Source organism: Mustela lutreola, chromosome 2 (genome assembly GCF_030435805.1).
Source record: "Mustela lutreola isolate mMusLut2 chromosome 2, mMusLut2.pri, whole genome shotgun sequence".
Taxonomy (NCBI): domain Eukaryota; kingdom Metazoa; phylum Chordata; class Mammalia; order Carnivora; family Mustelidae; genus Mustela; species Mustela lutreola.
Genome location: NC_081291.1, coordinates 36970988 through 36993452, shown reverse-complemented (window position 1 = coordinate 36993452; position 22465 = coordinate 36970988). Strand labels below are relative to the sequence as shown.

The following is a 22465-nucleotide window of genomic DNA, read 5'->3' as shown; positions in this document are numbered from 1 at the left end:
ACCCTGACATCTAGAACATGTTGAACATAGCCTATTTCTTGCTTGATTTAATACTCATTTAATTGTGGTTGTCCAAATGAATATTAATTATTGCAAAGGTTACCTTTCTACAATAATTTGTAAATGGTATTATAGCTGAATACCTGTCCCTGGATATGGGAACTATTTTCATGTTTATTTGTAGTCATTATGGCATAGTTTATACTGGGGTAAAATAGTCAAATATAGGGGACAGGCGATAATGTAAATAATCACAGCAGGGGGGTATAATAGGTTTAATACGATTAGTGGGGTTTGTGGCAAATTGGAGTGAAAATTATTTGTCCAAAAGGGCAACGACTTCAACTCAACTAACTGTCCCATTTTGGTATCCATATATTTCAAAAGCATCTGGAAATCCGGATTTTTGTATGGAATCCGGTTTTAAATGTTGACAGAAGCTACAGTGTCCAAATCCCATAGCTACTGACCAGATTAGGAAGGACAGCAATTTGGGTTTTTTTCAAAGAGCGAAATGTTTGAAGAGTGCATGCAGAAAAAGGTGTATTTTAAATGTCCACAACGCACATTAACAGAGTAATAGTTTTAGTGATTCTCAAGTTTTCTTTTGCCTGGGACCGAGAGTGGCCCTGCATTGTGAAGAGGCTGTGCCTTTCGTACCCTTGCTCTAACTTCCAATACCTTACAGAAGATGCCTTTTTACCCACGTCATCAGGTGGACTGGATCAGGCCTTATAAAATGTCCAGTATTTTTAGGCAAACCCAAACTCGGGATTCCACCTGAAGGCCACGTTAACACAGGACTGATAAAATCTTTCAGACGGAGCGCTAATAGGGAAGGCTGAACTGCCTTTGTTTGCAAATTTTTGCTGGCTAGGGACTAGCTTTTAAGTACGTTGAGCTTCTTCCTAGGAAGGAGCTGGCGTGAAAACCGGCTTTCCCACCCAGACAAGTCGACCTCTGCTCGCAGCCACAGATCTTCTCTGTGCCCAGGCATTTGCGCGCTATGCCTGGAATCAGTATCCACAGAAATCGTTCTGCGTTCTTCGTAACTAATGGCAAGCTTCGGGTCCCGGATGTGACGTCAGCGCTCCTCCTGTTCTTCCGTCTATTGACGGAACTCTGGGCTCCCGGATCTGGTGGTTGTGTACGTGGAAGAGGCCAGCTCATGCGCAGTCCGGGCCTTTCGTCCCAGCTGTGCGGGCAGGGCTGAGGGTAACATCCCGGGCTCGGGGGAGACGGTCGGGGTCATGGCCAGCCGCTGACAGGGCCCGCTGAGCGCAGAAGGGGGCGAGGCCGTTCCGGTGCACCCTTCCCCGGGCCTGAGGCCGTTCGGCTGGCCCTCGGCCTTCCCGCTTGGTGCTGCCGCCGCCGCTGCCGGCTGAGGAGGGGAGATGAGTTGGTTCAACGCCTCCCAGCTCTCCAGCTTCGCGAAGCAGGCCCTGTCCCAGGCCCAGAAGTCCATCGACAGGGTCCTGGATATCCAGGAAGAGGAGCCGAGCGCCTGGGCCGAGACGATTCCGTACGGGGAGCCAGGTAGGGGGGAGAGAGCAGCGGGGCCCCGGGGGTCCCTGCGCTCGCGGAGGCAAACAGGCGAAGCGGTGCAGACCGGGATCCTTCCCCGCTGACGGGGGTCGGAGCAAGTTCCGTCTCCCCAGCCGTCCACAAAGGCGCGTTTTCTCCAAGTGGGTTTTCGCGGCTTTCCTGAGGGAAATCCCCGGTCCCCGGTACCTGTGGCCCCGGGTGCGGGTCCTGCGGGCCTGGGAAGTCCGGGTCGCGAGGTGTCGGGCTTGTGCCCCGCCCTCTCTCGACGTAGCCCGGGGCGGGAGCTCCCAGAAACTGGGCTTGCTGCGCGCTGCGGACCCTGGGGAGCCAGCATCTGAAGTCCGTCGGCCGGGGCAGGAGGAACGGTCCCTGTGCTTGGTGGCGCGGAATGTGCCTTTTTATGGCTTTCCCGTTTTCCAGACAGCTCCCCCAGTCTGGTTGGCTACACTCCGTGTTTTACAGAAGGGGAAAGCGAGGCTGAGAGAGGCGGAGTAGCTTCCTCGGGCTACACAGCACGGGAGGGGCCGAATACGGTGGAGGTACCACCCGTGCGAGCCGGCCCGGCAGTTTGGGGTTGCGTCCCATTGTGTTTCCAAAGAGCTGCGTCTCCCTTTGCACATTTCTTGAGCTGAATCTCGCAGGGGGATCTTCGGCTGCTTTGGCTCTAAGAAACAGCTCCGCATTTTGGTAGGAGGGGTAAAAATTTGCATTGGGGTGGGGGCTCTGAACCGCCGTGAAAAAAAGAATTCAGTGATTGCCGACTAATTCTTTCCGATTTGTTTTTAAATTTACATCTTTGAAAAGTCAGGACCTAAGTTGGAGGTACCTCGTTTTAAGATATTTTTGGCCCGTGGCTGTATGTCAGGACCTTACTACCTTATACAAGATGCTATAGGACCTTGTTGGCGTATCTCAACTTCCTCTTTCACAGATACCCTGTATTTTGAATTTACTAAACTTTAGAAGAGACAGAGTATAAACTTTAGGTATAAGGATACTCATTTCATGAACTCCGGGGCTTGGATCCTCTATGATGTAAGAAATATGTTAGGGTTTGAAGCTTACATCCAAGAAGGAATTTTTGGTGGTTTTATTAAAGCGCACGGACAGGACCCATGGGCAGAAAGAGCTGCACCGGGGTCCTGAGTGGCCCATTTTATACCTTCAAGTGGGGCTGGCTGTTGTTAGGAGAAAGTCATTTATTGCTGTTTAGTAAAAACTCAGTCGTGAGACTCTCCAGATGTATATTGGTGGGTTATATCTTTAGGAGGATGGTTGCCAACATGTATCTTGGGGATAGCGATAAAGGAGATTTCTAAAGGAATTTTTATATTTTAGAGTAGACTTACAGGATCTGGGGGGTCTGGCTAAGATTTCCTTTTGCCTTTAGCTAGGTATTGACGTTGAGGCAGCTGAGTTCCTAAAGGAACTCTGCCTGTTTCAAGGACTTGTCAATGGACTGCTAGTGGTAAGGAAATTTAATAATTTTTCTTGTGCCTTTGTTTCCCATATCAGTCTATATGATTCAATTTTCAAAATAGGTTATCCAAAATAGACTCAGATTTAGTGAAATGCCATGAATACGTATTGATCACCTGTGTTTTACATTGCCTTACTCAAAGATGACCAGTGGATATCTGATGACCCCTGGGATTTATATAAAACATTCTTCAGCCTCTTCAAGAGGCAAATTTAACTTCTGTCGTTAAGTTAATTAGCACCGTTAATCTTGCTTGTCCATTTGCATCTTTACTTTTGGCTTTTTCCTTTTTTTTCAGTGTTTTCATATATTAAACTATTGGGTATAAAACTGACCCCCAAACTAAAGTTTCCTGCATACTTCCATACATCTGAAGCGTATTATAGGACAGACTTTAATTTAGGGCTTAATAGTTTCTAGGAGCTTTTCAGTGCTTGTTCACGCCCCACCAACTTCTCATTGTGCAGAATTTTTGGTAATTCTGCTCAGCCACTTTTGAATTTAAAAAAAAGAATTTTTTTAAAAGAAATGCTTTAAATATTTTAGTAAATATGTCATTTTTGTTTTATCATTGGGTTTTTTAGTAGCATGTATTTCTGTGACTGAATTATCTTTTTTTACCCAGGAATTATTTTCTCCTTAGTGTACTTTTTAAAAAAGCCACAATGTAAACTACCATCTATACATATATTTTTTAAAAACCCAATACTTCTTAAAAAAATGAATATCTTTGAAATTCATATGACCTTTTTTAAGGCTTTATTTTATTGATTTACTATTTTTTTAAAGTAGGCTCCACACTGGGCTGGAACTCTGGCTGTGAGATCAAGAATAGAGCTGAGATGAAGAGTTGGAAGCTTAACTGACTAAGCCACCAAGGCACCCCATTTAGATTTTATTTATAAGTAACCTCTATACCCCATGTGGGGCTCAGACCCTCAACCCTGAGATTGAAGTACATGCTCCACTGACTGAGCCAGCTAGGTGGCCCTGAAATTCATAAGACCTTCTAAATTCCTCCTAAATTTGGAATTTAGGAAGGGAACAAAACTTTCTCATAGAGTGGGTTTAGAGAGTGACACTTGGAGAATGAGTTTGTCATTAGGTAGATAAAAGTGAATTTGTCCTCTAGAAGGTACTGTTCCCATCAGTTTACTTTGATCTTTGGAAAAGAACATTCGTCATTAGTATGTTTAATTTAGTTTTTGAATGTTACCCTCTGTCCAACTCATAACCATATTTTATTACTGATATTAGGAGAATAAAATTAATAGAAGGATAAAATTAAACTAATTGAATAGAAGGTAGGGTCATTTTGGTATGATTACTCATGCATGACCTGTAAGTGAGGGTACCACCTATTGTGAGATGCATGATAGACTTAGACTTTGCATGAGTTATAGAACATACACTGGTACTCTCTTAATGTGTTATTTAATGTTATAACATACTTGCTTCTGGTAGGCCATTTTGGCCTCTAATCTTTGCTCCTAGTTCCTTTTGGGCAGATCCATATCAGTTTTCCTTTTTAAGGCCCAAAATTCAACAATGAACTAATGAATTACACAGTAAACAGGGATCTTATCAGGTCCAAATTATAGGTTGTATTCCATAAATTTTCTTTTTTTTTTTTTTTTTTTTAAAGATTTTATTTATTTATTTGACAGAGAGAGATCACAAGTAGGCAGAGAGGCAGGCAGAGAGGGAGAGAGAGGAGGAAGCAGGCTCCCTGCTGAGCAGAGAGCCCGATGCGGGACTCGATCCCAGGACCCTGAGATCATGACCTGAGCCGAAGGCAGCGGCTTAACCCACTGAGCCACCCAGGCACCCAAATTTTCTTTTTTTAAACTTTATTTACATTGACTTATAATGATTGTATAATATTAACATAAAATATTTATTTATTTATTTTATTTTGTCAAAGGAATAAGTACTCCTGTCAGTGGAGGATGGGATTCTTCAACCTGGGGGTTAAAGTCAAACACTGAACCTCAGAGTCAGCCGGTAGCCTCTCCTAAAGCAATTACAAAGCCAGTTCGGAGAACTGTGGTAGATGAATCTGAAAATTTCTTCAGTGCCTTTCTCTCTCCAACGGAGACCATTCAGAAGAGTCCAGTGGTGTCAAAACCACCAGCTAAATCACAACGACCAGAAGAAGAAGTGAAGAGCACTTTACAGGAATCCTTGCACACTGGACAGTCAAGAACATCTGAAATAACTGAGTCAAAAGTAAAAGACTCTACCCCATCTGCATCAGGGGAAACTCCAGCAATAGATGCTCTGTCGCCTAAAACTGAGGGCAAGCATGAAGAAACTGTTAATAAAGAATCTGATATGAAGGTGTCAACTGTACATTTGAAAGTGTCTGAAAGTGTAAGCAATGTGAAAACAACTAGAGAAAACATATCTAGTATGTCTGCAGCAGACACGAAGGACATGGCTTTGGAATCTAAGGAACAAAAACACGAGGACAGACAGAGTAACACACCTTCACCTCCTGTTAGCACCTTCTCGTCGGGTACTTCTACCACCAGTGACATTGAAGTTTTAGATCATGAAAGTGTAATAAGTGAGAGCTCAGCAAGTTCGAGACAAGAGACTACAGATTCCAAATCAAGTCTTCACTTGATGCAGACATCTTTTCAGCTTCTCTCGGCATCTGCCTGTCCCGAATATAATCGTTTAGATGATTTCCAAAAACTCACTGAGAGTTGCTGCTCATCTGATGCTTTTGAAAGAATAGACTCGTTTAGTGTACAGTCATTAGATAGCCGTAGTGTAAGTGAAATCAATTCAGATGATGAGCTGTCAGGCAAGGGATATGCTTTAGTACCTATTATAGTTAATCCTTCAACTCCCAAAACTAAAATAAATGAATCTGTTGAAGGAAAATCGGAAGAAGAAGTGAATGAAACATTAATTGTACCCACAGAGGAAACGGAAATGGAGGAAAGTGGACGAAGTGCAACACCTGTTAATTGTGAACAGCCTGATATTTTGGTTTCTGCTACACCAATAAATGAAGGACATACTCTCTTAGACAAGGTGGCTGAGGAGCGTGAAGCTGCTGAAAGTAAGCCGGAAGCGCATTCTGAAAAGGAAGATGTTTGCAAGGTAACTCTAGAGACTGGAAGGGGACTTGGGGATATGCTTTCCAGAGATTAAATCATTGTTTATTTTATTTTAGTTGTTTATTTTTAACATTCAGTGTTGTATAATGATTTGTACTGATTAAAAAAGGCAGGCATTTTGACATTTAAGTGTGGCATTAAGGATTTTAAAGTTGATTTATTGATACTAAATTATTTGAAATTTCTCTGAGACAACTATAATAACATAAATTGACATTTCCATATAACTAAGCATAAAAAAGTTTCTGTCTTGCACCATCACTGTTGAGTCCTTTCACCTTAAAATTCTTGTATGCTGTGCTCATTAATTTGTCATTTTGCAAAGGATTATCTTAAGGTAACAGATATCTTTAAATCCTTTGTAGGTAAAGGTGCTGAAATGAATACAAATGTTTGGTTGTTCCTACATCAAAAAAATTTTCACTGTTCATATTATTTGTAGCAAATCTTAAATGAAAAAAGTGTAGTCTTTAATTATTTATTAGTGTGTTTCTGTTGTTACTAACTACTTGTTTGTATTCTCTTTTATGTTATTTTGATGTTTCCCTGATAGCTTTCTTACATGAATAAGAATGGGAAATGTCCAAAGAGTAATGGTATTGCTTAGGAATGACAAATTGCTTCTACCTGAGACATATAAAAGGAAAGTGGTGTAAATTCTTTAACATTAAGTCACAGTTTTGGTTTTTCCTGTGATTTTTAGATGTAGAAATTGAGTTGGATTTGGCATCTTTAATAGACTCCTCTGAGATATAGGATGTCTTGAAGAAATGTCCTGTAAGTGCCATGTATTGAATTATTTAATGTAAAAAAAAGTGCCAGATTCTGTTACCTAGGTTTAATATTATTCACAAACGAAATGCCATGCTCTAACTATAATAGCAGTTTGAATTCCTGAAACTAACACTATTTCATATCAGTAAGATATTTTGAGCTACTTTCAGAAGGTAAGTGATTTCTAAATTATCCTAAACCTCAATCAGGTAGGACTGTTTTTTTTTACTGCATAAAAGCATCATTTCTCCCCTCATATTCAAGTTAATCACTACATCAGCAAGACCTAAGGGTAAGATATTCTAACCATTACTTTTTGTTTAGCTTTTATACTGATAATATTCTGGAGAGTTTAAACTTACATTCCTATGGATTTTATAAAATTGGTTTTATTTTTTAAATGCAAAGTATCATACTAAAAAAAAAAGTTACATGTTACATATTTGGATTAAAGAATAAAATGGAGTAACAGACACACACTTAAATATCCACTACGTAGCTGAGATACAGAATATTATGGAAGGCTTTAAAGCCCTTCTTGGATCTTTTTTATTTTCTCTAGCTTCCTTCCTCTTTTGGTGGATATACACACCTGAGATTTTTACTATAACAAACTTATAAATATTCTTGTATATTTATGCAAGAATTTTCTCATCTAAAATATATCTAAAAGAATTTTCTACATTAAAGAGTGTGTAGGTCTTCAGCTAGATGTTGTCTAATTGTTTTCCAAAGTGGTTTACTAATTTATATTCCTACCAGGTATGTGGTTGTTCTAATTTATAGTCTCCTACCAGGAATGTAGGAGTTCTTGTTTTGAATCCAGTGTGTTCTCAATATTGTTTTTAATTCTTTTTATGAGAAAATGCTGTTTCATTTATTACAGTAATTAGGTTACCTTTACAACTCAACACCTGCATGTAGAAGTTGTTTTCTTTTTTTAAGGTTAAATGTTTGACTTTTGTGTATTCTCCTTATTCAGAGAGTTGAATTTCTGAATGAGAAACTGGATAAAAGGGAGGCTCAGTTATTATCTCTTAGTAAAGAAAAAGCACTTCTAGAAGAAGCCTATGATAATCTGAAAGAGTAAGTATTTTACAAATGTGAAAAATTTTGTATGTTTTGTAGAGGCCCAAATACTTGGTTATTATGTAAGACTGTATTTTAAGCTAAAATGTTTAAAATTTAACTTGTGTATAATTATTGAAAATAGAATAGTGGCTGGTGCCTGGGTGGCTCAGTGGGTTAAAGCCTCTGCCTTCGGCTCAGGTCGTGATCTCAGGGTCCTGGGATCAAGCCCCGCATCAGGCTCTCTGCTCAGCGGGGTGCCTGCTTCCTCCTCTCTCTCTCTGCCTGTCTCTCTGCCTACTTGTGATCTCTGTCTATCAAATACATAAATAAAATCTTAAAAAAAATTAAAAAAAAAATAGAATAGTGGTATATCTGGGTGGCTTAGTCAGTTAAGTGTCTACTTTGGCTCAGGTCATGATTCCACGGTCCTGGGATCAAGTTTCACATTGGGCTTCTTGCTCACCGGGAACCTGCTTCTCCTTCTGCCTGCCACTTTCCCTGCTTGTTTTCTCTCTCTCTGACAAATAAATAAATAAAATCTTAAGAAAAAAAAGAAAGAAAGGAAATGCAGTAGTTTTTAAATTCCCACCATAGAGATTTCTTTTCTCCTCACATTATCTTTATCATATTACCTTTGGCATTGAAGAGAGATATTTTGCAAAAATAACACAAAAAAAATTTTACCTTTTAGGATTAGAGATTTAAAACGTATATTTAAAGAAAAGTGTGATATTAAAAAAAACCCACTGAATATTTGCTCTAAGGAGGTGATTAGTAAAATAGATTCGAAAATGAAAAATTTTGTTTATCTTACTTTTACACATCAAATATTGGTGACATTTTCATTTTATAATGGGTTTTTGTTTACGTGTTTTAAATTAAGCAGGTGCTTTTTTTCTTGAAAGTAACAAGGCTAAAACTAATCTGTTTTAGTCTTCAACATATGTTGAAGACAGTGTTGTTTTCCTTTTGCAAATTGCACTCATCTTGTTACCTAGGAGTGTGTAAACAAGTATCTCTGTGTCTGTTGTTTTTAATTTAGTGAAATGTTTAGAGTGAAAGAAGAAAGCAGCAGCATTACTTCCTTGAAAGATGAATTTACTCAAAGAATTGCAGAAGCAGAAAAGAAGGTTCAGCTAGCCTGCAAAGAGAGAGATGCTGCTAAAAAGGTAATGAAAGTTAAAAATAGTATGAATTAAATTCTGGACAAAAATGGATTTTTGAGGGATGCATTCATAATATTTTGGTATGGAAAAAAAGAGAAGTAAGATTAAAGGATACCATATAGTATATTAACATTTAAATTATAGATTTTTTAATATCTTTAGACTTCTAGGTTCTTGATGTTTTAAAAGAATCTAAGCCAGCATTTATATAATTTACATAGCTAGGATCATTAGGATAATTTTCATAAATGATAATTTTATTAAAATACATAACAATTAAATCTAAAAGGCACTGTGTATATTTAAAAAATATATCATTACTCCCATTTATTATTGTCGAATCACTTCAGACATATATGTACTTCTTCAAGTCAAAATAATTTTAAAACAAAAAAAATTGCAAGGGTTAGTGACTCTTGTGAAGCATATTGATTTATCCTAATACGAGATTTCTTCTCAGCACTATTCATATTTTGGGCTGGATGATTTTATGCTGTGTGGGACTTTTCTTTGCATTGTAGGGTGTTTACCAGCATCCAGTCCTCTACCTACAAGACATCAGTGTCACCCTCTCCTCCCCATCTCCCAGTGCACATCCATCAAACCCTTTCCTGAGTTAAGATAATTGAAAATTTTGGCAGACTTTGCCAAAAACCCTCTTGAGAGCTTAGTCATTCCTATTTGGGAATCATTGTTCTAATTCTTAAAATTTTTAGCCGTTGGCTATTTCAGAAATAGGTAACCAGCTAAGGTTAGTAATTATTTCTTCTATCTCAACTATTAATAGTGTTTCTCATCATTTGCCCTTCTCAGTTAAGTTGCTCTCCTTCTTCTTCACCAGTGTTAATATTTGTATTTTTTCTTTGTATACTCTTACAGAAGAGGAATAAGTCATAGAATTTCTTCTGCTTAGGTTGCTTTAATTAGCTAGCTTGTTTCAGATACTGACAATAACCTGAGACTACCTAACCAACTTACCTCTTCTTGTCCCTACTGTATTGCATCTAGACCAGTCTAACCGAGAAATTAGATTTTAAATAATGCTTGTTTTCTATGGTGTACTTTGAATTGTAGATCTGAATTAGACCCAAACCGTGGGCTATAGGTGGGGAAAAGCTTGGGCCCCAAGTTTTAACATGTTTTTTGTGTATTGCTATGTATGAACCACCCCACCCACCCAAACTTAGGATCTGTAGGAAATTCAAGGTGAATTGAAGTACTTTAAGTGAAGAGTTGGCTTTTCTAATGATGGAAAATAGATAATGTCAACACCTATTTAGGACTAGGCAGAATGAAATAAATTACAGAGAAAGACAAATAAGCAGTTTGGAATGGTATCACAGAGGATGAAGTCTGACCAGGGGAATTGAGGAAAGTTTCATGGAAGGCAGGATAGTCTTACTGGGCCTTGATGGGTGAATCAAATTTTGACAGCTAAAAAATACGCAGCAGTGTTGTGGATGGTAGTTCAGAGCATGGGCTTTGTGGACTCATAAACCTGGTTTCAAGTTAAACTCTACCACTTAATTTAAAATCAAAGTTTAATTTAATCAAGTTAAACTCTACCACTTAATAGCTCTCTGACCTTCAAAGTTTATTCAGTCTGGTGTTGTCTTAGTTTTCTTATTTGTGTAGTTGAATAAAGTATTTCATAAGATTGTTGTGAGGATAAAATGACAATAGGTACAAAGCATGGTTCAAGTACCTAATGATAGTTGTTTTTAGCTGTTTGGTTTCAGATCATTGCTTAAAACCTTATTTTAAATCATAGAACACTTTTCATATTTCCATTTTTGGGTTTGTTTGTTTTTTTTTTAGATTTTATTTATTTGATAGATCACAAGTAGGCAGAGAGGCAGCAGAGAGAGAGAGGAAGGGAAGCAGGCTCCCCGCTGAGCAGAGAGCCCAAAGTGGGGCTCTATCCCAGGACCCTGGGATCATGACCTGAGCTGAAGACGGGGCTTTAACCCACTGAGCCACCCAGGTGCTCCTCCATTTGTGGTTTTTAAGAGATAAACTGTCTTGACATGTTTGTGCTGAATCTCTGCTTTATTAAAGTAGATTGAACTTTATATAATAATGTTTTCCCACATTTCACAATGTACTAGCAAGTGCAAATTTTAGATGAGGAAAAGAAATACAGTGAAAAATGGAGAAATATGTTGTTCCAAACATAATGCTTAACCTGATAATATGTATATAGAGGTACTCAAGAAAGGTTTTGAAAGTTAACTTATTCTCATTTGCATTTCCATATTAAAACCTATTTATATCTGAGTTCAAGTTTTCTATGTTGTTTTCTCTTTTTTGTTTTACATTTTATTTTATTTTTTAAGATTTTATTTATTTATTTGACAGACAGATCACAAGTAGACAGAGTGGCAGGCAGGCGGGGGGGCAGTGAATGCTGAGCAGAGGGCCCGATGTGGGGCTTGATGTGGGGCTCCATGCGGGGCTCGATGAGGGGCTTGAAGAGGGGCTCAATCCCAGGACCCTGGGATCACAACTTAAGGCGAAGGCAGAGGCTTTAACCCACTGAGCCACCCAGGCACCCCTTTTATGTTGTTTTCAAACTGTTTACTTAACTAACTGAGGTAATAAACTCAGTTTAGCAGAATAAAACTTAAGATCTTTATAGAGAATTTCATTATTGATGACTTCTTTGAATGTAGAAAAAATAGAAAAATATGCCCAGAGTGAAATTCTTTATGGTATTCACATTCTTTTTTTTTTTTTAATTAGGAAATTAAAAGTATAAAGGAAGAACTTGCTACTAGATTAAATAGTAGTGAGACTTCAGATCTTTTGAAAGAGAAAGATGAGCAGATCCGAGGATTAATGGAAGAAGGTGTGTATTTAGTTAACTATGAAAAATACTGTAACAAGTGGAATGCTTGCCACATCATTAGCTGCTACTTCCCAATAAAAAATAAGTGGAAGCAAGAAAGATTTGTGCTTAAACCTCAGAAATGGTAGGTGACAATTTATGGAAGAATGGGGAGCAATGTGAACAGAGGCAGAGATGCATGTATGTAGCTTTTTGTTTCTAGGGAGGTAAAAAATAATAATAATAACTTGCTGAAAAATAAATATGTATGCTTTCATGTAAAAGCTTTGAACAGGTTTTAGAGCCTGTCATGTAATCCTAGATATTTGAAGGTTATAATCCTGGAGTTTATATAGTATCTGAATCTCTAGCTTGTGTTATGTAGTATCATCATATTGTTTGGTTGTTTGGTAGTGAACTTTTCATTATATTCTTGTTTTAATTTTTCAGTTACTTAGCACTCTATGAAAAGACCTAAAATTAGCTAGGTTATAGAAATTAAATATCCTTCATGGGATAAATTATTATAAATAGACACTGGATTAACTTCTATATGTATTATAGGAAAGAAGGTAGTTTTGGAAAAGGTGATTAAGTGAGTCTTTCTTTTCCTCTTAAGGTTTTTCTAGTTCTGAGAATAACTCTTGTTACTTGCAGAAATTTTTGAAGTTTTAGGAGGCGTAGGAAGAAAAAAAAGATTGTAATCTGGTTTTATAAGGAGCTATCAATTTCTTTTAGTTCCTTTTTAAAATTGTTTTTGATACATTGTTAAGCACAATTAAGGTCATGTAGTTAATTTGTAATCTTTTACATTTTTATAGTTATTTTACATTTTCCTATGCTATTAAATGCTTTGCTATCATTATTAATGGCTGTATTGAAGTCCATCATATAGCTATATATACTATGATTTATTTTACTCTTTTCCTAATGTTGTACATTTATTTCTAAAATTAAATTACAAGTAGTGGTGGAACGAACATTTCAAATCATTGAACTAAAGAGAATTTCCAGAATAAGTGTTTGGAAAAAATTGGACAGAATCGGTGTATTTGAAAAAGTTAGTTTTACCCAATTTTTCTTTTTCATTTATTCAGGTAATATTTAACAGTTAGTGTGCCAGATACTATGTTTGATACAGTAATACATAGGACACACTCCCTGTCTTTTAGGAATTTACAATTTAATGAGAGGGAAATATAACTATACAGATAATTATAAAGCACAGTCTAAGCACTGCAATAGAATGAAGGGAAGATTGATAAAACACATTATCTCAAGATAGCCTGAGGTCTTGAACTGCTTGTGTTACAACACTAGAAACTGAGGAGAGGACTGTGTGCATGGTTTCATAATTTAAAAAAAAATTATTTATATCAAGTGTCACTGTTTTGGTATTTATTAATTTAGGTAGGAAGTGGGATGATGTTCTCTTTTGCTTAATGAAGTTCATTATACTGAAAATACCATAATCTCATATGGAATTATTTACTTAATGCTTCTGTATCCCTCAGAAGTATTTTTTTTTTAAAGATTTTACTGATTTATTTGAGAGAGCACACAAGTTCGGGGGGGTGGGGAGAGCAGAAGGAGAGAGGAGCAGATTCTCTGCTGAGGAGGGCGCCCCATGTGGGGCTTGATGTGTGATTCCATCCCAGGACCCTGAGATCATGACCCAAGCCAAAGGCAGATGCTTAACTGACTGAGCCATCCAAGTGCCTTTCCCCCAGAAATACATTCACAATTGAAAATCTGAAAGACTAAGAGCTGAAAGTACACAACAATGAATAGCTGATTACTTTATTACCTTGCTTCATCAATTATTAACACCTATGCAGACCTGCTTCATCTCTTTCTGCACACACATGCACTTTCCTTTTGCCAAATCATTTGAAGGTAGGTGACAGAGAAAACATTTCACCCTTAAATTTTTTTTCCAACTTTATTGATGATTAGATTCAGATCAAATTTCTAGTAAGAAACATCATTGCTGTTACTGTGTACTCACCTCTCCCTTATATCAGTAGATGCATAATATACCTCAATTGGTGATGCCAAAACTGAATGTTTGCTTAAGGTGGTGACAGCCAGATTTCTCCATTGTAAAAGCACATTTTTCTTTTCATTAGGCCATAAGTAGTATGTAGGAATGATTTTTTAAGGTATGAATCATTTTTTAAGGTGTAAATATCCTATTACCTACCATCCTTCTACCTAGTAATTTTAATTAATTAATTAATTTATTTTTATTTTGACATACAGAGAGATCACAAGTAGGCGGGGGGGGGGAGCAAACTCCCCGCCGAGCAGAGCCCGATGCGGGGCTCGATCTCAGGACCCCAAGATCATGACCCAAGCCAAAGGCAGAGGCTTAACCCACTGAGCCATCCAGGTGCCCCCTACCTAGTAATTTTAGCGTTCATGGATGCTTCTTGTCCAAATCAGTTTAACATTCATGGTTACAATTTTGTGGTTTTAAAAATACTCTTATCATTTTATGTCACTGGTTAGATAAAACTTTCTATCCAGATTCTTAAGGAGTCATTGCTTAAATTTATTTATTTATTTTTTTTGCCATTTCCAGGAGAAAAACTTTCAAAACAGCAACTGCATAATTCTAACATTATTAAGAAATTAAGAGCTAAAGACAAAGAAAATGAAAATATTATTGCAAAGCTGAATAAAAAAGTTAAAGACCTAGAAGAAGATTTGCAACATTTAAAACAGGTGAATGTTAACCATGTTCTAAATATATATTGTTATTACTTCCTGAACAATGGCCATGGTTTATAAGACATTTAGAATAATTTATCAAGGTATATCATGTGGGAATAATTTGTCAAGCAATTTAATAAGTGAGTGTTAAAATTTTTATTCATTATTGTAACACTTAAGATTCCTGAAATACAATTATTTACCATGGTGTTATTTATTGAAAAATACTTTTGTCTATTTTTATAATATAGGTCCTTGATGGCAAAGAAGAAGTTGAGAAACAACATAGAGAAAACATTAAGAAACTAAATTCTGTGGTGGAACGCCAAGAGAAGGATCTTGGCCGACTTCAGGTAGACATGGATGAACTTGAAGAAAAGAACCGAAGTATTCAGGCTGCTCTGGATAGTGCATACAAGTAAGAAAATGAACAAATATGCAACCCATTTAAAATGATCAAAATTGGATATTAAAAAACATATTTTCTGTTATCTAATCACTAACAATATAAATGAACTTAGCTGTATATGAACTTGTGACTGGTCAAAGCAAGTTCAAAAGAGAGTCATTACCATAGTCAGTGTTTATTATGTGATGAACTCTCCTTCCTTGTGTAAGTTACGGAAATCCACATGCAAACTTTACTAATGTGGTTGTGTAATTAACTATTTTAAATAGAAATTATCAATCTAATTTTTTAAGAGAACTTACTGATCTCCACAAAGCCAATGCTGCAAAGGATAGTGAAGCCCAGGAAGCTGCTCTAAGTCGTGAAATGAAAGCTAAAGAAGAACTTTCTACTGCGCTAGAGAAGGCCCAAGAAGAAGCCCGTCAGCAGCAAGAAACATTAGCAATTCAGGTAAGCAATAGATAGAGTTACATTAGTCTTTAAAAACTTTGTACTTTTGCAAATTAAAGAGTACATTAGTTATTTGAATCAAATTTTATGTATCAGTACATGTGCTAAATTTCCTTTCTAATCTTATTGGACACTTTTCTTTCTTTCTTTCTTTCTTTTTAATATTTATTTATTTGACAGACAGAGATCACAAGTAGGCAGAGAGAGGGGGAAGCAGGCTCCCCACTGAACAGACAACCTGATATGGGGCTTTATCCCAGGACCGTGAGATCATGACCTGAGCTAAAGACAGAGGCTTAGCCCACTGAGCCATCCAGGCACCCCTTATTGGACACTTTTCTAAGAGTACTTGATTGTGCCAATCTTAATTGTGTGGTTTTGAACTGTTGTTAAAGTGATGCTCACATTGTACTAGTATTGCTTTTTTTTTTTTTTTAACTTTTCAGACTTACTTAAGAATATTATAAAAGACAAAGACTGTTTTGTCTTTGCACATACAGAGATAAATACTAAGCGTTGCTTATAATTTTAGGAGAATCCGTAGAAGTCCTGAGCTTATTCATAACATCTGTGGGAGTCCATGTAGTTCAGATAGAGGAGGAAAACTGAAATTTGTCAGGCTTTTTCTTATAAAATCATCAGTTGATAGATACTTGGGGTTGTTTTCACTTTTTGATTATTATGATTAATGGTGCTATAACACAATTATAACATTCATTTACAAGTTTCTATGTGAACATTTATTCTAGACATATATTCTTGGGTCAATATGGTTACCCTATATATAATTTTTTGAGGACCTGCCAAACTTTCCTGTAGCAATTGCACCATTTTACATTCCCATCAGGAATATATGATGGTCTTCCTCTTTTCCTCTTGCCAGTATTTGGTATTGTCTTTTTTATTTTTTTTCATTATATAGCCCTTTTAGTGGGTGTGAAATGATATCTGATTGTGGTGTGCTTGTTTATGTTTCCTTAATGACTAATGGTGTTGAGCATCTTTTTATGTGCTTACTGGCCATATGTATCTTTTTCTTTTCTTTCTTTCTTTTTTTTTTTTTTTTTTAAAGATTTCTTTATTTATGGGGATGTGGTGGGAGAGGGGGAGAGAGAATCTCCAGCAGACTCCTCTCTGAGTGAGGAGCCCAGTGCTGGCTCACCCCACAACTCTGAGATTATGACCTGACCGGAAGTCAGGAGTTGGACACTTAACTGACTAAGCCACCCACGCACCCCTGACTGTATATATATATATTATTGCATCTTCTTTAGAGGAATTTATTTGTTTTTGTTTTTTTAAATTTTATTTATTTATTTGACAGAGACCACAAGCAGACAGAGAGACAGGCAGAGAGAGAGAGGAGGAAGCAAGCTCCCTGGCGAGCAGAGAGCCCGATGCGGGGCTCAATCCCAGGACCTTGGGATCATGACCTGAGCCGAAGGCAGAGCCACCCAGGCACCCCTGGAGGAATTTATTTGAATACTCAAATCCTTTGTCCATTTTTAAATCAGGCTTTTTAAAAATTGTTTAATTGTGAGAGATCTTTATGTATTCTGCACGTTAGGTTCCTATCAGATGTAGGATTTGCAAATATTTTTTCCCATTTTTAAGGTTGTCTTATTTTCTTAATAATGTCCTTTGATGTATGAATTAAAAAATTCTGATGAAGTCCAACTTACCTATTTTTTCTTTTGCTGCCTATGCCTTGAATGTCATATTTAAGATCCCGTTGCTGCGCGCCTGGGTGGCTCAGTGGGTTAAGCTGCTGCCTTCGGCTCAGGTCATGATCTCAGGGTCCTGGGATCGAGACCCGCATCGGGCTCTCTGCTCAGAAGGGAGCCTGCTTCCCTCTCTCTCTCTGCCTGCCTCTCTGTCTACTTGTGATCTCTGTCTGTCAAATAAACAAATAAAATCTTTAAAAAAAAAAAAAAAGATCCCTTTGCTTAATCTAAGGTCTTGAAGGTTTTTACCTATTTCCCTCTAAGAATTTTATAGTCTTAACTCTCACATTTAGGTTTTCTGCACATTGATATCCAGCTGTCCCAGTACCATTTGTTGAAAAGACTATTCTCTCCTCATTGGCTCCAGTGCAGTTTTGATTTAATTTTACACAAATATGTAAAATAATTACATGATTCCAAAGTGAGAGCTATAAAACAATATATTAAGACAAAATTTGCTTCCAGCTTAGCTGCCCCACCTTCTTTCCTTGCCTATAAGTAACCATTTCATTAGAGTTTGTAAATGCAAGAAAGTATATAAATCTATACACTTAATTATATACCTCCGCACATATATACCCAGATACATTTATACCCATATTTATTTGTATCTCCCTCATAGTACTTACATAAAAGATAATTTAATATTTATACCATTTTACAGTTTACTTTCTTTAAATATTCTGATGATCCTTCACTCCATAAAAGAACTTAGAGCTTTTTACAGAATTTCTTTTCACAGTTTTGTAATATGTTGCTGCTACTATTTATACTGTTGTTATATTGTTATTATACCATTGTTAATTCAGTCATTTCCTACTGATGGATATTTGGGCTGTTTCCAGTATTTTGTTATTATAAATCACATCAATGTACCTCTTGTGTTTCTGACCACTGGGTTGGATAAATTTTAATATTTTAAATTAAAAGTATGCTAGAATAATAAACAGTGGGGGAATGAAAGACAGAGCACATGGGGCTACCATTTATAAATCATCACTTTTTAGGGGCCTTAGCTGGCTCAGTGGGTTAAACATCTGACTCTTGGATTCAGCTCAGGTCATGATCTTATGTGGTTGTAGAATCACGCCCCATATCAGGCTTTGCACTCTGTGCGGAGTCACCTTGGGATTCTCTCTCCCTCTCCCTCTGCCCCTCCCTGCTTGTGTGCATGCTCTTTCTCTCAAATAAATAAAATCTTTAGGGGCGCCTGATTGGCTCAGTGGGTTAAGCCGCTGCCTTCGGCTCAGGTCATGATCTCAGGGTCCTGGGATCGAGTCCCATATCGGGCTCTCTGCTCAGCAGGGGCCTGCTTCCTTCCCTTCCCCTCTCTCTGGCTGCCTCTCTGCCTGCTGTGATCTCTCTCTGTCAAATAAATAAATAAAATCTTTAAAAAAAAAAAAATCTTTAAAAGAGGAAAGTCATCACATTTCTAAATAATGTCAATTTGGGGTATTAACTTCTTATCCTCCTCTCTGTGTATATATTTTTAAATAATTGGTATCATTATTTTACAGCTTTCTCATTTAAGATTAAATTATATAATTTTACATATTCTTTACATCCATCATAATTATTTTTAAAGATTTATTCATTTATTTTATAAGAGAGAGCGTGCATGCACGCATGAGTGAGGGAGGAGCAGAGGGAGAGGGAGAGATGTAGACCCCCTGCTGTGTGTGGAGCCGGACAGTGGGCTGATCTCAGGATCCTGAGATCCCAACCCAGAGCTGAAATCAAGAGTCAGATGTTCACTTGACTGAACCACCCAATTGTCTCACATGCATCATAATTTTTATTTTTTTTTTTAAAGATTTTATTTATTTATTTGACAGAGAGAGATCACAAGTAGGCATAGAGGCAGGCAGAGAGAGAGAGAGGAGGAAGCAGGCTCCCTGCTGAGCAGAGAGCCCGATGCGGGACTCGATCCCAGGACCCTGAGATCATGACCTGAGCCGAAGGCAGCGGCTTAACCCACTGAGCCACCCAGGCGCCCTGCATCATAATTTTTAATGAGAATATTCATGCTGTATCAACATTTGCAAAAATAGATTATTGTTGATGGATATTTAGACTATTTCTTTCTTTCTTTTTTTTTTTTTTTTATTTGACAGAAATCACAAGTAGGCGGAGAGGCAGGCAGAGAGAGAGAGATAGAGAGAGCAGGAAGCAGGCTCCCCGCTGAGCAGAGAGCCCGATGCGGGGCTCGATCCCAGAACTCTGGGATCACGACCTGAGCCGAAGGCAGAGGCTTTAACCCGCTGAGCCACCCAGGCGCCCCTATTTAGACTATTTCTTGTTTTGTCTGATTTTGCTAATCTAGCTAATAGTGTTAGGTGAGTATCTTTGTATATTTAGATTTGCTTCTGTTGAATAAATGCTCAAGACCAAGATGACCAGGGGAAAGAAAGTGAAAAGTTTTATGATTGTTTAAACATATTGCCATATTGTTTTACAAAAAGACTATAGCAGTTTACATTACAGCAGCGTATGAGTATAGCAGCTAGCTTTTATAGCTATCACATTCCGCCTTACAGACACTTATAGAGGCACTGTCTCTACTCCTATATTGCATGGCAGTGGCTGTGCCAGTTTATGTGCCTTTTTTTTTTTTTTTTGGCTTAATATATATTTATTGCGTATACATACAGTTCACAACTGCTTGATGAATGGGTTATGTCATAATCGTATGTAAGAGCTCACTGGATAGTGTAAGTATTATACATAAACAGTAGGTCAGCATAACACAGAATGTAGTCAGGAGTTATAAGTAATGTTTTGATATTGTTTGTGATAGTGTATTGGTTCTCTTTGTACAGGTTGGAGACCTTAGACTGGCCCTGCAACGTGCAGAACAAGCAGCTGCCAGAAAAGAGGATTATTTACGCCATGAGATCAGTGAACTCCAGCAGGTACTGTCACAGTTTTCGTAGACCCAAATCTAAGATGTGTCTTCCTAGAAATAATAAAATCCTTCAGTGGAGATAATTATCATGGTATTGAGCATATTCCTACCATAGTTTATCATTTGCTCTATTTTTGTAGCTTATATGAATAATACCAGAGTGGACACCTTAAAAATAAACATGAAAAGCCTTAATTTTGTTACGTAGAAAGTAATTTTATAATGACAGTTTTATTTTTAGTATTGTTTTTTCATTTGTTATAGCCAGTTTATTAGTATCAGTCTTTGCTTACCATGGGGCAGATAATCAGTTCCAGTTTTTATACCAATATTCTATTAATTTTCAGTCAGTGAACATGCATGGAAAAGGGGAGAGAAAATGCATCTTAGATTGATCTTTCTGTTTCTGTAAATACTTAGAAATATTTGGATGATGAGGCAACTGCTGGGAGGTTTGGATGATAGTCTTTTTTACCATAAGGTAATCAAAAGCTATCTTTATATTAGAAAAGCTTTGTAAAGAAGCAATTATTTAGACACTGTTATGCATTCTAACTACCTTAAGGATTGAATAATTAGAAAATAATGTAATTAAAAAACAAATTCCTCTTGGTGAAATAATACTTTCCAAAAATCTTTCATAAAGTTTGTTTGCTAGTATTTTTAGAGTTTTCATTGGTGTTAGTGTTAATGACTTAAGAATTTCATGATTCAGAGACTCCAGGAAGCAGAGAATCGAAACCAAGAGCTGAGTCAAAGTGTTTCATCAACAACAAGACCGTTGCTTCGACAGATAGAAAATTTGCAAGCAACTCTGGGGTCCCAGACATCATCGTGGGAGAAGTTAGAGAAGAATCTTTCCGATAGACTTGGTAAGTGCTTTAGTTCTTAAGCTCAATGCAGAAGCCCTTTCCTCTTGTTTTTGGAATTAGAATAATGGTATGAAATTGAAATCCACTTGATTTGATAGTTACTCTTTATGTCTAACTTGTATAGTTTTACCTCTTCTCCTTTTTTACTTTGATTTTCTAATATCCTAATTGACCCTTTCAAACCATTTGATTTCCTTTTACACAGTGTGTCAAAATCTGTCCCATATACTTCCATGTCATCCTTTCATATTTACAGACCATTGCAGTCATTTTTTTCCTTGTCTTTTGCTACATCTGACCCCTTTCTAGCTTGTCTGCAATATAAAAGGAGGTAGAGATTAGATATGATTCTAGTCCTTGATAGAATTCCAAGAACAGAGATAGGTCTAAGGAGGATCCTGATCAAACTCTGCTAGACAGATTCTGAGGAGACCTTTTTTTTCCTTAAATTTACATATAACGTATTATTTGCCCCAGGGGTACAGGTCTGTGAGATTCTGAGGAGTCTTAAGAGCCTTCTTCATAGAAATGCTTCAGGTTGCCCTTATGTACTATTATTAAGAAAATAATTATTCCTGGGGCGCCTGGGTGGCTCAGTGGGTTAAGCTGCTGCCTACGGCTCAGGTCATGATCTCAGGGTCCTGGGATCGAGTCCCGCGTCGGGCTCTCTGCTCGGCAGGGAGCCTGCTTCCTTCTCTCTCTCTCTGCCTGCCTCTCAGTGTACTTGTAATTTCTCTCTGTCAAATAAATAAATAAAATCTTTTAAAAAAAAAAAAAAAAGAAAAGAAAATAATTATTCCAAGTTGTTTATGTAAACACAGATAAGTAGTGTATGCATATATATGTGGTGTGTGTATATACACACACACACACACATATATTAGATATCCCAGAAGCTAGCTAATTCATGAAAAATTCATGTGTCCTTTCTATGCCTAAAACTAATTGTTACTTGAGAGAGACCATGTTACAGTGATAAAAGCAGGTCTAAATGGGTGTCCCTGTCAGTCATGAGGGGTAGACTAGATTAGTGGTTTTCAAACAGTATTCAGTGATACTAAGATGTCTTAGGACTATCTTAGTATCAGTCTTTGCTTACCATGTCATGGTGAGAGGGCCGCTCTTTAATTAAGGTACTTGATATATCCCTCCATGCTGTGTTAATGAAACTAGTGCCTTCTTTTCAATCTTTTTTTATTTTTTGAGTTTCATGTGAGATTACATCTGGAAAAAGATTCATCTCCTTAAAAAAATCACTGAACTAGACAAACCTTTATATATTGTTTAAATTATAGGAATAAATTTTAGGTCTGTCATTTGTTATTAAGAGACATTTGCTGTGAAAATCAGACATCTGAAAATGACACCTTCTGAAATGAATATTTTTTAGCAGTAA

At 37.3% G+C, this 22465-nt stretch overlaps 1 protein-coding gene across 1 annotated transcript in view; it reads left to right on the top strand.

Annotated features, from left to right (window-relative positions):
• The first annotated feature begins 1108 nt into the window (after nucleotides 1–1108).
• The window catches only part of TMF1 (TATA element modulatory factor 1), a 32282-nt gene continuing 10925 nt past the window's right edge, over nucleotides 1109–22465 (top strand). The window contains exons 1-10 of the mRNA XM_059161469.1: nucleotides 1109–1536; nucleotides 4950–6139; nucleotides 7913–8016; nucleotides 9044–9170; nucleotides 11910–12015; nucleotides 14579–14721; nucleotides 14961–15127; nucleotides 15412–15568; nucleotides 20112–20204; nucleotides 20913–21069. Coding sequence (XP_059017452.1) covers nucleotides 1395–1536; nucleotides 4950–6139; nucleotides 7913–8016; nucleotides 9044–9170; nucleotides 11910–12015; nucleotides 14579–14721; nucleotides 14961–15127; nucleotides 15412–15568; nucleotides 20112–20204; nucleotides 20913–21069 — 2386 coding nt within the window. The 5' untranslated portion in view covers nucleotides 1109–1394. The remainder of the gene's footprint in view (nucleotides 1537–4949; nucleotides 6140–7912; nucleotides 8017–9043; nucleotides 9171–11909; nucleotides 12016–14578; nucleotides 14722–14960; nucleotides 15128–15411; nucleotides 15569–20111; nucleotides 20205–20912; nucleotides 21070–22465) is intronic.